We start from the raw sequence: 13,999 nt of genomic DNA, 5'->3' as shown, positions 1-13,999 counted from the left end.
CTACCAAAAATGAAATTTGAAATCAAGGTAGTAGATTAGTAGAACGAAAATGCGTACTGTATGATATACTCCAACACTGTAGATGGCAGTACACAGCCGAAAATCTTACCATCCGGGCATTAATGCGTAGCGCCTGCGCAATTTTTCAACGTAGGCCGAGTTCATATCAGTAAGGGACGTCAGCCCTCTGACGTATTTGCCGTTCAGAATTCGACTCCTTTGCGTACAGCGTGAGACCATCGTTGGTCGTCGTGTGCGATGCAGTGTTCAGAAGCCAAACTGCATTAGACAAAACATGTTTTAGTAAACAAGAGCGTGTATTGAACAAAAAGTTTTTCCACGTCAACAGATCGTCGTGGGAGTGAAGGGATCACGGTGAGCGATCCTGCATGTGTTGACTTTGTAACTTCCTCTCCTTGGCCGCCGTGCTAATTGTTTAGCGTTTAGCTTATGTGCCGCCATTACCACGTTAGGCCTTAGCGCCATTGTTGCGCTTAGTTGAAAAACTTGAAACAAGGCTTTAATCATATCCCATAATAGTAGAAATACACATAGTGCCACATTGTTATACATTAAACTTATATTTTAATACATTCGGATCTGTTTCATGTTTACGCTGTTGCCGTTACACAACGTGTTAGCTAACATTAGCGAGATAGTGTGATGTTAGCTAACCTCGGCTTTGTGTATGGCAATGTATTCAACCACGTAAATTGATTTCTTAACGTTAGAATGTTCAGTTGAGAAAATAATTTGAACAGGGACTTAATATGCACCCTATGAACCGTCACTTGGCCATTGTAGAAAAGAAAATCCAGTATCTCATATTTATATTGGGTGTTTACTGGTCTTGTTTGCAGTGTTGTGAAGCACCATGGCAGTTGCCTTCCCCTTTCGCGGGGTACCTGCCGGGGTCCCGCCTCCGGGTGTCCCCCTTCCACCACAAGTCCCAGACTACATGACTGAAGAGAAACTCCAAGAGAAAGGTTTGCCGCCTCTCTGCAGATTGAAGTATGTCTGAGATGAGACGCATCGTCATTATTTGTTAAATGTCTTCCAACCACACAGCGAGGAAATGGCAGCAGTTGCAGGCTAAGCGCTACTCTGAGAAGAGAAAGTTTGGTTTTGTGGATGCTCAGAAGGAAGATATGCCTCCTGAACATGTCCGGAAGATCATCAGGGATCACGGTGATATGACCAATCGGAAGTTTCGGCATGACAAAAGGGTCTACTTAGGGTAAGAATTGAAAAATACATTTAAGCATTAATTATCTAATGATGCTCAATCTACAGAAAGTGGAGTAAAATAGAATGTCTGTGTGTACATGGTTCAAGTATAAGTCAATTGGTGGAGAAACAAACTCAACAGTTGCTACCTAAACTAACAGTTTATTATTTATCTATTTTTAAACAGTGCCCTCAAGTACATGCCTCATGCAGTGCTGAAACTGCTGGAGAACATGCCGATGCCTTGGGAACAGATCAGAGATGTACCCGTACTGTACCACATTACTGGAGCCATTTCATTTGTGAATGAAATACCTTGGGTCATCGAGCCAGTCTATATTGCCCAGTGGGGGTAAGGAGTATTTTCCATGTCTATTCTAATTAACTGCTGCTATCAGTTTATTTGGACACACTGTCATAGCATTTTAAAATATTTCTTTTGGCCTCTGTGACAGATCATATGCTTGATTAGATGAAAATCTTTTGTAATCCTGGCTTTTTCTCAGCACAATGTGGATCATGATGCGCCGAGAGAAGCGTGACCGACGACATTTCAAGAGGATGCGTTTTCCACCATTTGATGATGAGGAGCCGCCGCTGGATTACGCAGACAACATACTTGATGTCGAACCGCTGGAGGCCATTCAAATGGAGCTGGACACAGAGGAGGATGGTCCTGTCGTGGAATGGTTATATGAGCATCAGCCCCTCAAAGACACAACAAAGTAAAAAGCATCTTGAATTGTGTTTTTGAATTTATTTTTGCCAAAAATCACTTCAATCCCGCTCCTTGTTTCTTTTTCAGGTTTGTAAATGGCACCACTTACCGTCGGTGGCAGTTCTCACTCCCCATGATGTCCACTCTCTACCGCCTGGCCAACCAACTGCTGACAGACTTGGTTGATTACAACTACTTTTACCTGTTTGATCTCAAGGCCTTCTTCACATCCAAGGCTTTAAACATGGCTATACCCGGAGGACCAAAATTTGAGCCTCTTGTTCGAGACATTAACCTCCAGTAAGAACTGTCACAATTCACTAAAACCCATATATTATTCAGGGACATTATTTTCAAATGCTAAACACATATCTTGTGTTGTACTATTTCAAGCAAAAATGTTTGAGCTTAATATTTATTCTTTTTTTGGTTTCTCCTATAGGGATGAAGACTGGAATGAGTTCAATGACATCAACAAGATCATCATCAGACAGCCTATCAGGACAGAGTACAAAATCGCCTTCCCCTACCTGTACAACAACTTACCGCACCATGTCCACCTCACCTGGTAGGTTTGACCTCTGCAGTGGCATTCGGTTTAAAATTCTATTGATTTAAGTAAAAGATTTTTAAAAAAATCATTAAGGTGATTTGTTTTACGGGTGTATTTTGTTATTTTTTGTTAGAAGTACCAACATTTTTTCTGGGTGCAGGTACCACACACCAAATGTGGTGTTCATCAAGACAGAGGACCCAGATCTGCCTGCGTTTTACTTTGATCCATTGATCAACCCCATTTCACACAGGCATTCAGTCAAGGTAAATGTGGTTCTAATCCAATCCCAATGTGATATGCACCAATGTGTTTCATTCTGAATTCTTATCGTTTTTCAACAAAGTTGTCAGTAATTCATGACCTTTTACTGAGTTGCACTTGCATTGACCTGCTTGCATGTGCATAAGAACTGGAGGAATAAAATGAGTGGTGGCATTTATTTATTGCTGGCTGCAGGTGCAGTTCGCCTGTCACCATTCATGTTTCCAAACAATACCTAATTAATGGGATTTTATAACAATTCACGTAATTCTTAACACTTTCTGAACATATTGTCATCACTTCCTGCTTTCTTTCAGAGCCAAGAGCCTCTTCCCGACGATGACGAGGAGTTCGAGCTTCCAGAGTTTGTGGAGCCCTTCCTCAAGGAGACACCTCTGTACACTGACAACACAGCCAATGGCATTGCTCTGCTGTGGGCGCCAAGACCTTTCAACTTGCGTTCAGGGCGCACCAGGAGAGCCATAGATATCCCTCTCATCAAGAATTGGTGAGCAAACAAAACTTTGACAAATTTGTAATCTTTGAGAAAACAATAAGGTCTTTTTTTTTTAAAGAGAGGTGTCAATTGTTTTTCAGGTATCGTGAGCATTGCCCTGCAGGACAACCAGTAAAAGTTCGTGTGTCATACCAGAAACTGCTGAAGTACTATGTGCTCAATGCTCTTAAACACAGACCCCCCAAGGCCCAGAAAAAGAGGTGGGTCTCGGCAGACATTACAGATTTATTTGGGACGTTCTATTTAAAGTGTATTTCCTCATCAGCATTGATTGCGTGTTAACATTTGTCTCCTTCCTTTGCAGGTACCTTTTCCGTTCCTTCAAGTCCACAAAGTTCTTTCAGTCCACCAAGCTCGACTGGGTGGAGGTGGGCCTGCAGGTGTGCCGGCAGGGTTACAACATGCTCAATCTGCTTATTCACCGAAAGAATCTCAACTACCTGCATTTGGACTACAACTTCAACTTGAAGCCCGTCAAGACACTGACCACAAAGGTGAAAACTAAAAAGCCTTTGCTTTTTGGACTTCAACAGAAATCTCCAAAGGCTAACATTTGAAGCATTTCTTTGTTTAGGAGCCTCATGTGTGTTTTTGTCAACATGACACTTTGTTTTTGTCCCTCAGGAGCGTAAAAAGTCAAGATTTGGCAACGCTTTCCATCTCTGTCGAGAGGTGTTGCGACTCAGCAAGCTGGTGGTGGACAGTCATGTTCAGTACAGACTGGGAAATGTGGATGCTTTCCAGGTTGTACTAGCTATTTATACACAAAAACTTTGCCCTTCTGAGTTTTATTAGCAGTTTTGTAGAACTAAATGCACATCTTTGCATTTTAGTTGTCTGATGGACTGCAGTACATCTTTGCTCATGTAGGCCAGCTAACTGGCATGTACCGGTACAAGTACAAGCTGATGAGACAAATCCGGATGTGCAAAGATCTGAAACATCTCATCTACTACCGCTTTAATACGGTGAGTGGAATTGTAACATGAATGACTATTCAGGTTTTCTCTTGATTAGTTTTGTATTTAACCAAGATGACTTTCATTGTGTCACAACAGAGATGCTGAAAGCCTTGATTGTCTTTTGATTCGCGTTTTGTTTGTTAACTCAGGGTCCTGTTGGCAAGGGACCAGGTTGTGGCTTCTGGGCACCTGGATGGAGGGTGTGGCTTTTCTTCATGAGGGGCATAACTCCACTGTTGGAGAGGTGGCTTGGAAATTTGCTGGCCAGGCAATTTGAAGGTGGGTCACATTCTTTTGATGCTCATGACTGTATTGCATTTAGCGTCATTTACCAAATATATATCAAATTAAAAATGCTGCAGGACCCAGTGATGCGGCAGGTTTTTCTGTAATCATGAAACTGTTGTTAATAAGAGATGTAAACATTTACCAAGCACCTCATGTGGTTTATGAGTTGATCAGATATAGATATAGTATTCTAATCATTCTGTTACTATATATTGTATGAAAGGAGATGGCGATAATATGATGCAAAGTCAAAACTGCAGTGTTCTAGAGACTTGAAATGTCATTTTGCGTGAATAGTTGACTAAATTCCCCTGCAGGACGTCACTCCAAGGGTGTGGCCAAGACTGTGACCAAACAGCGTGTGGAGTCCCACTTTGACCTGGAATTGCGTGCTGCTGTGATGCACGACATCTTGGACATGATGCCAGAGGGCATCAAACAGAACAAAGCCCGGACAATCCTGCAGCATCTCAGTGAGTCTTGGAGGTGCTGGAAGGCCAACATCCCATGGAAGGTGGGCACCTCGCAAGCCTTTGCAAAAAGACATTCATACGTTCATATATACTGTTCTATATTACATGTAATAATAGGAACTGCTTGTGTTAACTCCATTTAACTAAATAATTCGAATTCTGCAGGTACCTGGTTTGCCAACACCCATTGAGAACATGATCCTGCGATATGTGAAGGCCAAAGCTGACTGGTGGACTAACACAGCCCACTATAACCGTGAGCGAATCCGCCGCGGGGCCACTGTAGACAAGACGGTCTGCAAAAAAAACCTGGGAAGATTGACCCGTTTGTACCTGAAAGCCGAGCAGGAGAGACAGCACAATTACTTGAAGGTATTGCACGAATAGGAGTATTTCTCTGAGATGAAAACCTCTTACTAAGGCGCATTTGCACTGGTCTGTTTGCATATGCGTAAGAATCAGAGGAATATTATCTTTAATGGTGGCTTTTGTTTATTGACTGCACCTGCAGTTGAGTTGTCGCCATTAAGACATTTCATTCAATTCAATGTTCTGTTTAATTTCCTTTTTGAGTTAGTCTGAAATATTACCGTTGTATCCATATTTTCCTTTCAGGATGGTCCCTACATCACAGCTGAGGAAGCTGTTGCCATTTATACCACAACTGTTCACTGGCTGGAAAGTCGACGTTTCTCGCCCATCCCTTTCCCTCCACTGTCATACAAGCATGACACCAAGCTGCTAATCCTGGCTCTGGAAAGGCTTAAAGAGGCTTACAGGTAAGCGCCCATTCAAAAGGTAATATTAATTACCACTCAATAGACACACGCCTTCAGTGATGTCTCGTGGTGTGTGTGTGTGTGTGTGTTCTAGTGTGAAGTCTCGCCTGAACCAGTCTCAGAGGGAAGAGCTTGGGCTGATCGAGCAAGCTTATGACAACCCTCACGAGGCTTTGTCCAGGATCAAGCGTCACCTGCTCACACAGCGAGCTTTCAAAGAGGTCGGCAAAGATTATTTTTTAATTTTTTTTAAACTGATAACTTTTCGCTTCAACGTTCTTTGCCGTGGTTTTAGCCATTGCACCCAAAACCACTCATCACGCTCAGCCCTTGTTCTTTCATGTCTAGGTGGGTATTGAATTTATGGACCTGTACAGCCACCTGGTGCCAGTGTATGATGTGGAACCCCTGGAGAAGATCACAGACGCCTACCTTGATCAATATCTGTGGTATGAAGCAGACAAGAGGCGACTCTTCCCACCCTGGATCAAACCAGCTGACACCGAGCCACCTCCACTGCTCGTCTATAAGTGGTGCCAAGGTCTGACTTGTCAACAATGACACTTGAGCTATACAAGGCTCTGTGTCCTAAAAGTAGTTATCCTTGTTCTTTGCAGGCATCAACAACTTGCAGGATGTTTGGGAAACTGCAGAAGGAGAGTGCAATGTAATGCTAGAGTCACGCTATGAGAAGATGTATGAGAAGATCGATTTGACGTTGCTCAACAGGCTGCTACGTCTTATTGTTGATCACAACATTGCTGATTATATGACAGCCAAGAACAACGTTGTCATCAACTACAAGGTAAAGCGTGATTTGCCCCAAACATTGCTCAGTCTTTTCAGTTTTAAACCAGATTGTTTTGCACACATCTCTTTTCTAGGACATGAACCACACAAACTCTTATGGCATCATCCGTGGCCTCCAGTTTGCATCGTTCATTGTACAGTACTACGGCCTGGTAATGGATCTCCTGGTACTGGGTTTGCACCGTGCCAGCGAGATGGCAGGTCCACCCCAAATGCCCAACGATTTCCTCAGTTTCCAAGATACGGCAACAGAGAGTGCCCACCCAATCAGACTGTACTGCCGCTACATTGACCGCATTCACATCTTCTTCAGGTTTGAAAAAAAACTCTGTAGCAGCCTATTTCTGATGGACGAAATTTCATTCTGAGAATTGTCCACCGTATCTGCTTAGTCTAATCGTATATTTTTTATCGTCTATGTAAAATTTGGCTTGTTAGTTGAAATACCAATTAATGTTTCTATGCCTTCACCAGGTTTTCTGCTGATGAGGCGAGGGACCTCATTCAGAGGTACTTGACAGAGCACCCCGACCCCAACAATGAAAACATTGTGGGCTACAACAACAAAAAGTGCTGGCCACGTGATGCCCGCATGAGGCTGATGAAGCATGATGTCAATCTGTAAGTCCTGACCCCCCCACCCACACACACGCACACACACACACACGCACACACAGGTTAAAGTGGTCTTTGATAAATGCCCACAACTTATTCAATTGTCTTCAGTGGCCGTGCCGTCTTTTGGGACATCAAGAACCGTCTGCCAAGGTCTGTGACCACAGTCCAGTGGGAGAACAGCTTTGTGTCAGTCTACAGCAAAGACAACCCCAACCTGCTTTTCAACATGTGTGGCTTTGAGTGCCGCATTTTGCCTAAATGTCGAACGAGCTATGAGGAGTTCACCCACAAGGATGGTGTCTGGAATCTGCAGAATGAGGTGAGAAAGCACAAATTTCTCTCTTTGAGAAATATCAGAGTTTAGTGCTTTTACGATCAAACAATTTTAGGATTGGTTATCTTCTTGATTATCCCATTAAATAATGGGATGATGTTTGCAATAAGTCAATAGTAAATTCTCAATGTTTTTGCATTTGTAGGTTACCAAGGAGAGGACAGCTCAGTGTTTCCTTCGTGTGGACGATGAATCAATGCAGCGCTTCCACAACAGAGTGCGCCAGATTCTGATGGCTTCAGGCTCAACTACTTTTACAAAGGTAAAAAGATAGAGATCTGTTGAGTTAAACATTGAAACTTGTGGTTGTATCATAATGTCCCCTTATTTATACCTCCAGATTGTAAACAAATGGAACACAGCTCTTATTGGCCTGATGACCTACTTCCGCGAAGCAGTAGTCAACACTCAGGAGCTGCTCGACCTGCTGGTCAAGTGTGAGAACAAGATTCAAACTCGTATCAAGATCGGGCTGAACTCTAAAATGCCTAGCCGTTTCCCGCCTGTTGTTTTCTACACTCCCAAAGAGTTGGGCGGCCTGGGCATGTTGTCCATGGGCCACGTGCTCATACCACAGTCTGATCTGCGGTAAGTCATGATTTGTATACTTTACTTGACTCAAACTAATTATTGGTTAAGTTCTAAAGACACAAACTCTTCTCTCCAGTTGGTCCAAGCAGACAGACGTGGGAATCACCCACTTCAGGTCTGGAATGAGTCATGAAGAGGACCAACTCATTCCAAATTTGTACCGTTACATTCAGCCATGGGAAAGTGAGTTCATTGACTCCCAGAGAGTGTGGGCAGAATATGCTCTCAAGAGGCAAGAGGCCATCGCACAGAACAGGTATGTCCCTCTGCCGATTTAAATCTGTCTCCACTTGTTAACAATGGATTGATTCATCATTTGTTTGTTGTTGAGTTTTTTTTTTTTTTTTATGTGCTTAACACGGTTAGTTTTATCTGGAAAATAGTCACATTATCATATTTATAATCCCTCAAAGTGGGAATTTAGTTCCCCGTGCTTAATTTTTTGGAATGCATGTAAGTTTAATAGGTATCCAGCGGTATGCATTTTGGTCATCTAGTTGGCGTTAACAATACATAAAGAGCTTGAATTCCAACTGAAACAATTGTTCTTTTGTTTCTGTCTCCCAGGCGACTGACCTTGGAGGATTTAGAGGACTCGTGGGACAGAGGAATCCCACGTATCAACACCCTTTTCCAAAAGGACAGACACACACTGGCCTATGACAAAGGCTGGAGAGTCCGGACAGATTTTAAACAATACCAGGTGACGATTGAAATGCAACACACAACAAAATGTGACTGGCACATGAAAGTAGACGGTAAACATTGGTGTGATGCACATTTTAATTTCTCTGTGGATTACAGGTGTTGAAGCAAAATCCGTTTTGGTGGACCCACCAGAGGCATGATGGTAAACTGTGGAACCTCAACAACTACCGCACAGACATGATCCAGGCCTTGGGTGGTGTGGAGGGCATCCTGGAGCACACTCTTTTCAAAGGCACTTACTTCCCCACCTGGGAGGGTCTCTTCTGGTGAGAAATTATGGGAAAGCAATCATCTCGAGTGAAAACAAAACCGTTATTGTTTGGCTTCAATGTACATCGATTGGTTTTTTTCTGGCACACAGGGAGAAGGCCAGTGGATTTGAGGAATCCATGAAGTGGAAGAAGCTGACAAATGCTCAGAGGTCTGGTCTGAATCAAATTCCCAACCGTCGCTTCACTCTCTGGTGGTCCCCCACAATCAACAGAGCCAATGTAAGTCCAACGATAGAATCACTACTTATTATAATTCTTTTTTTTTTTTTTGGTTAAAGGTGATATTGGGTGTTAAGATCAACACAAGCTAATAGTTTTCTCCCACTTCTCGTTTGTAGGTATATGTGGGTTTCCAGGTGCAGCTTGATCTGACTGGAATCTTCATGCATGGAAAGATTCCCACCCTGAAGATCTCCCTCATTCAGATCTTCAGAGCTCACTTGTGGCAGAAGATCCACGAGAGCATTGTCATGGATCTCTGTCAGGTTGGTTTGATTTCAATTCTCTGGTACTATTCCTGAGGTGTAACAGAAAATAAGAGATTATAATCTCATGTTCTTCTGGTACAAATGCGACTGTTTTGGCTTTCAGGTGTTTGACCAGGAGCTCGATGCTCTCGAGATCGAGACTGTGCAGAAGGAGACCATCCACCCCAGGAAGTCGTACAAGATGAACTCATCCTGTGCCGACATTCTCCTTTTTGCGTCCTACAAGTGGAACGTCTCTCGACCATCTCTGCTTGCAGACTCAAAGTATGACTTAATGATATTAGAAAAATGTGAAGGTTCCGTATGATTGTGTATATATAACAAATTATCTTTGAATAAATTTGATGCTTCTCTTCTTGCAGGGATGTGATGGACAGCACCACCACACAGAAGTACTGGATTGACATTCAGCTGCGTTGGGGTGACTATGATTCGCATGACATTGAGCGCTACGCCAGGGCCAAGTTTTTGGACTACACCACGGACAACATGAGTATCTACCCTTCCCCCACTGGAGTGCTTATTGCTATCGACTTGGCGTACAACCTCCACAGGTTGGTTTCGTCATGAGCAATTGTGACCTTGTGCTTGCTGTTTCTATGTTAACCTCAACATGTGAACATAATTGTTTTTTCCTGTCTTTCTTTAGTGGCTATGGAAACTGGTTCCCGGGCAGCAAGCCTTTGATCCAACAGGCCATGGCCAAGATTATGAAGGCCAACCCTGCCCTGTATGTGCTCAGGGAGCGCATCCGCAAGGGTCTTCAGCTCTACTCCTCAGAGCCCACTGAACCATACCTGTCCTCACAGAACTACGGGGAGCTCTTCTCTAACCAAATCATTTGGTTTGTGGATGACACCAACGTCTACAGAGTCACCATCCATAAGGTGTGCACCGACTCATGCGCCTCATGTTAAAGAATATCCTCCATGTAATACACTATCAGTTTTCTCTTTCCAACTCACTAATGCTCAGATGTATTTTTCACCTTTCACCAGACCTTTGAGGGCAACTTGACCACCAAACCCATCAATGGAGCCATTTTCATCTTCAACCCCAGGACTGGTCAGCTTTTCCTAAAGATTATTCACACATCTGTGTGGGCCGGACAGAAACGTCTGGGCCAGGTAAGAGCATTAAACATAAATTGCCCACACTAAAATTCTGTGATCACAATAATGGGGTTCTTCTTGGTTTAGGAGAGCAATTACATCATTATCTGCTTTCTTTTTAAATTACAATTAACAACCATTATTAATGATTTGACATTAAATCGAAAATGTTGATACCCACTAATAATGCAGCCTAATTTTCCTTGTAGCTTGCCAAATGGAAAACGGCAGAAGAAGTTGCTGCCTTGATCCGCTCTCTCCCAGTGGAGGAGCAACCTAAGCAGATCATTGTCACCAGGAAGGGTATGCTGGATCCTCTGGAGGTAAGACAGTCAGTCAGTCACGGCTGGTATTAATGGATTCATGATAAACTATTCACTCTCATTGTTCATGTAACTTCAATGCCTTACATTTCTAACGGCATCCCTCTCTTTCCTCAGGTCCACTTGCTTGACTTCCCCAACATTGTCATCAAGGGCTCTGAGTTGCAGCTGCCCTTCCAGGCCTGTCTGAAGGTGGAGAAGTTTGGAGACCTCATCCTCAAAGCTACCGAGCCTCAGATGGTGTTGTTCAACCTTTATGATGACTGGCTTAAGACCATTTCCTCTTACACAGTGAGTCTTTCTGTGTTCTACCAAAATGCAGACATTTTAAGCTTTGGTTTCTCCTTGTCATTCTTTTGCTATCAAGAAATTGAAATTCGAAACTGACTTATTTTCCAGTGTAAGAAGTTTTTGTGCGATTTTACTCCATCTTTAGGCCTTCTCTCGACTCATCCTGATCCTAAGAGCGCTCCACGTCAACAATGACCGTGCCAAGGTGATCCTGAAACCCGATAAGACCACCATCACCGAGCCTCATCATATTTGGCCCACTCTCACGGATGAGGAATGGATCAAGGTGGAAGTGCAACTTAAAGACCTCATTCTGGCTGACTATGGCAAAAAGAACAAGTAAGCCTCCAAGCCGAATTTCTGTGTAATCCATGAGTAACAGGACAACAGAACTGAGCACCCAACACTTATCTGCTGCTGTCCCCCTCCAGTGTAAACGTGGCATCACTGACCCAATCTGAGATCCGTGACATCATCCTGGGGATGGAGATCTCTGCTCCCTCGCAGCAACGGCAGCAGATCGCCGAGATTGAGAAGCAGACCAAAGAGCAATCGCAACTCACCGCCACACAGACACGCACCGTCAACAAACACGGTGACGAGATCATCACTTCCACCACATCCAACTATGAGACGCAGACCTTCTCCTCCAAGACAGAATGGAGGGTCAGGTATGTGGCAGATTGAATTTTTTGTCTCTAAAAGAAATCACTGACACTGCAAAAAAAAAAAAAGTAAAGTAGGTGGAAAATTGAAGTAGTGCCTATCTTGGGGGGTTTACTGTAGTTTTTGAATTGAGTAATAAGTGCTTGTTATACTTCCTCTGCCAGAGCTATATCTGCTGCAAACCTCCATCTCCGCACCAACCACATTTACGTGTCCTCTGATGACATCAAGGAAACAGGATACACCTACATCCTGCCCAAGAATGTTCTCAAGAAGTTCATCTGCATTTCAGATTTGCGTGCACAGGTATGGCGCAGAGTTGATAGTTTTACAAATTGATTCCAGTTGGCTTTAGACCCTTTTTAAGCCTCATTAGTATACATTAAGATTGTTTTCTGTCCTAGATTGCAGGCTACCTGTACGGCACCAGTCCGCCTGACAACCCCCAGGTAAAGGAGATCCGTTGTATCGTCATGGTGCCTCAATGGGGCACCCATCAGACTGTGCATCTGCCCAACCAGCTGCCAGGACACGAATACCTGAAAGTAAGATTACAGAAACCTTACTTCCTTCTCAGCAAGGGCCTTTCTGTTCTGCATACAATGTTATCAATGTCTAGAATATTTGAAGTATTCATACTCGAAATACTTTCCGCTCTCAAAGGAAATGGAACCCCTTGGTTGGATCCACACACAGCCTAACGAGTCACCACAGCTGTCCCCCCAGGATGTCACGACCCACGCAAAGGTCATGGCTGACAATCCCTCTTGGGATGGAGAAAAGACCATCATCATCACATGCAGGTATACGTTTGATTTTAGACTGTCTGTGCTTATATTGTTGCTGCACGAATGCCAAAAAATGTTGGGGTATTTGTCGAGTTGTGCAGTTTATTTGAAGGACTGAACTACAGATTGTGAATTTCATATCTTAACTGGAGAGAAAAATCAGGACGGGTGTCCCCTTTTATTTAATTATATTTTTACCTTGTGTAAAAGAACAAATTCATTGGGTAAAGTGTGTTGTGAACTTTTAATTGCATTTTTATTCCTTTGGCAACAACTTAGTACTGTTTAATTTTCAGCTTCACGCCAGGCTCATGCACACTGACGGCCTACAAGCTGACACCCAGCGGCTACGAGTGGGGCAGACAGAACACAGACAAGGGCAACAACCCAAAAGGTTACCTTCCGTCGCACTATGAGAGAGTCCAGATGCTGCTCTCTGACCGCTTCCTGGGCTTCTTTATGGTACCGGGCCAAGTTTCCTGGAACTACAATTTCATGGGTAAGTACCTTTTTAAAACGTTATTGTGCTTTGTGCCAGAATCACAATCACCTTTTAGAATTATGATTTTCACCACCCTACCTCCTTTTTCATTTTATCCAGGTGTACGTCACGACCCTAACATGAAGTACGACTTGCAGCTGGCCAACCCCAAGGAGTTCTACCACGAAGTCCATCGACCATCGCACTTCCTAAACTTTGCCTCGTTACAGGAGGGTGAAATTTACAATGCTGATCGTGAGGATATGTATGGTTGAGCGGAAGGACTCATTTTGTGGTTGGCCCTGTCAGTCACTCTTGTAAAAATTCTTCTGAGCACGTGATGTTTGGACATTGTATTGTCAAAACTAGATGCCGACTTTTGTTATTCCTTCTAATTTCCTTCAGTTTGTTTCCACAGTCCCTTCTATTTGCAATTCATGTTTTTTTTAGGGGAGTTATGATATATCAAATGTGCGTTGGTGTATCTGTCCACAGGGCTGTCATATGATCTTGATTGTTTCAACTGCAGAAGTACTTGTTTCTGTCAGTTGAAGTCAAATCTTAATTCCTCATGTCAGTTAATTCCCTTTTGCTATTTGTGACATTGTAGCTTGGGTTTAAATAAAGATGGCATTTTTATACATTTTCAATCTTCTTTTACCTGTTTCAACCACCTTACAATAGCATTTTATTCCCCCCATAAATTTGCCAGTTGGTCAGGCATCCATCCATCCAT

At 43.3% G+C, this 13,999-nt stretch overlaps 1 protein-coding gene across 1 annotated transcript; it reads left to right on the top strand.

The window, feature by feature from the left end:
- The first annotated feature begins 198 nt into the window (after positions 1–198).
- On the top strand, positions 199–13,906 carry prpf8 (pre-mRNA processing factor 8). The gene is made up of 43 exons (XM_088381180.1): positions 199–375; positions 861–986; positions 1,069–1,237; positions 1,415–1,579; positions 1,734–1,952; positions 2,033–2,245; positions 2,388–2,513; positions 2,659–2,764; positions 3,080–3,270; positions 3,360–3,479; positions 3,584–3,773; positions 3,904–4,023; positions 4,113–4,247; positions 4,391–4,520; positions 4,847–5,043; positions 5,168–5,374; positions 5,618–5,781; positions 5,876–6,002; positions 6,130–6,322; positions 6,399–6,586; positions 6,666–6,904; positions 7,066–7,212; positions 7,318–7,528; positions 7,689–7,805; positions 7,884–8,131; positions 8,211–8,390; positions 8,702–8,837; positions 8,939–9,108; positions 9,204–9,333; positions 9,453–9,599; positions 9,706–9,866; positions 9,965–10,156; positions 10,252–10,489; positions 10,601–10,729; positions 10,924–11,037; positions 11,155–11,328; positions 11,474–11,667; positions 11,760–11,999; positions 12,159–12,300; positions 12,399–12,539; positions 12,658–12,797; positions 13,079–13,281; positions 13,384–13,906. Exons 2-43 carry the CDS (start codon positions 875–877, stop codon positions 13,536–13,538), a joined length of 7,020 nt encoding a protein of 2,339 aa, XP_088237306.1. The 5' UTR covers positions 199–375; positions 861–874; the 3' UTR covers positions 13,539–13,906.
- Positions 13,907–13,999: the final 93 nt, after the last annotated feature.

Source organism: Syngnathus floridae, chromosome 7, assembly GCF_059516105.1.
Source record: "Syngnathus floridae isolate MCC-2025c chromosome 7, RoL_Sflo_1.0, whole genome shotgun sequence".
In the NCBI taxonomy this organism is placed as follows: domain Eukaryota; kingdom Metazoa; phylum Chordata; class Actinopteri; order Syngnathiformes; family Syngnathidae; genus Syngnathus; species Syngnathus floridae.
This window is presented reverse-complemented; position numbering and strand designations above follow the sequence as displayed.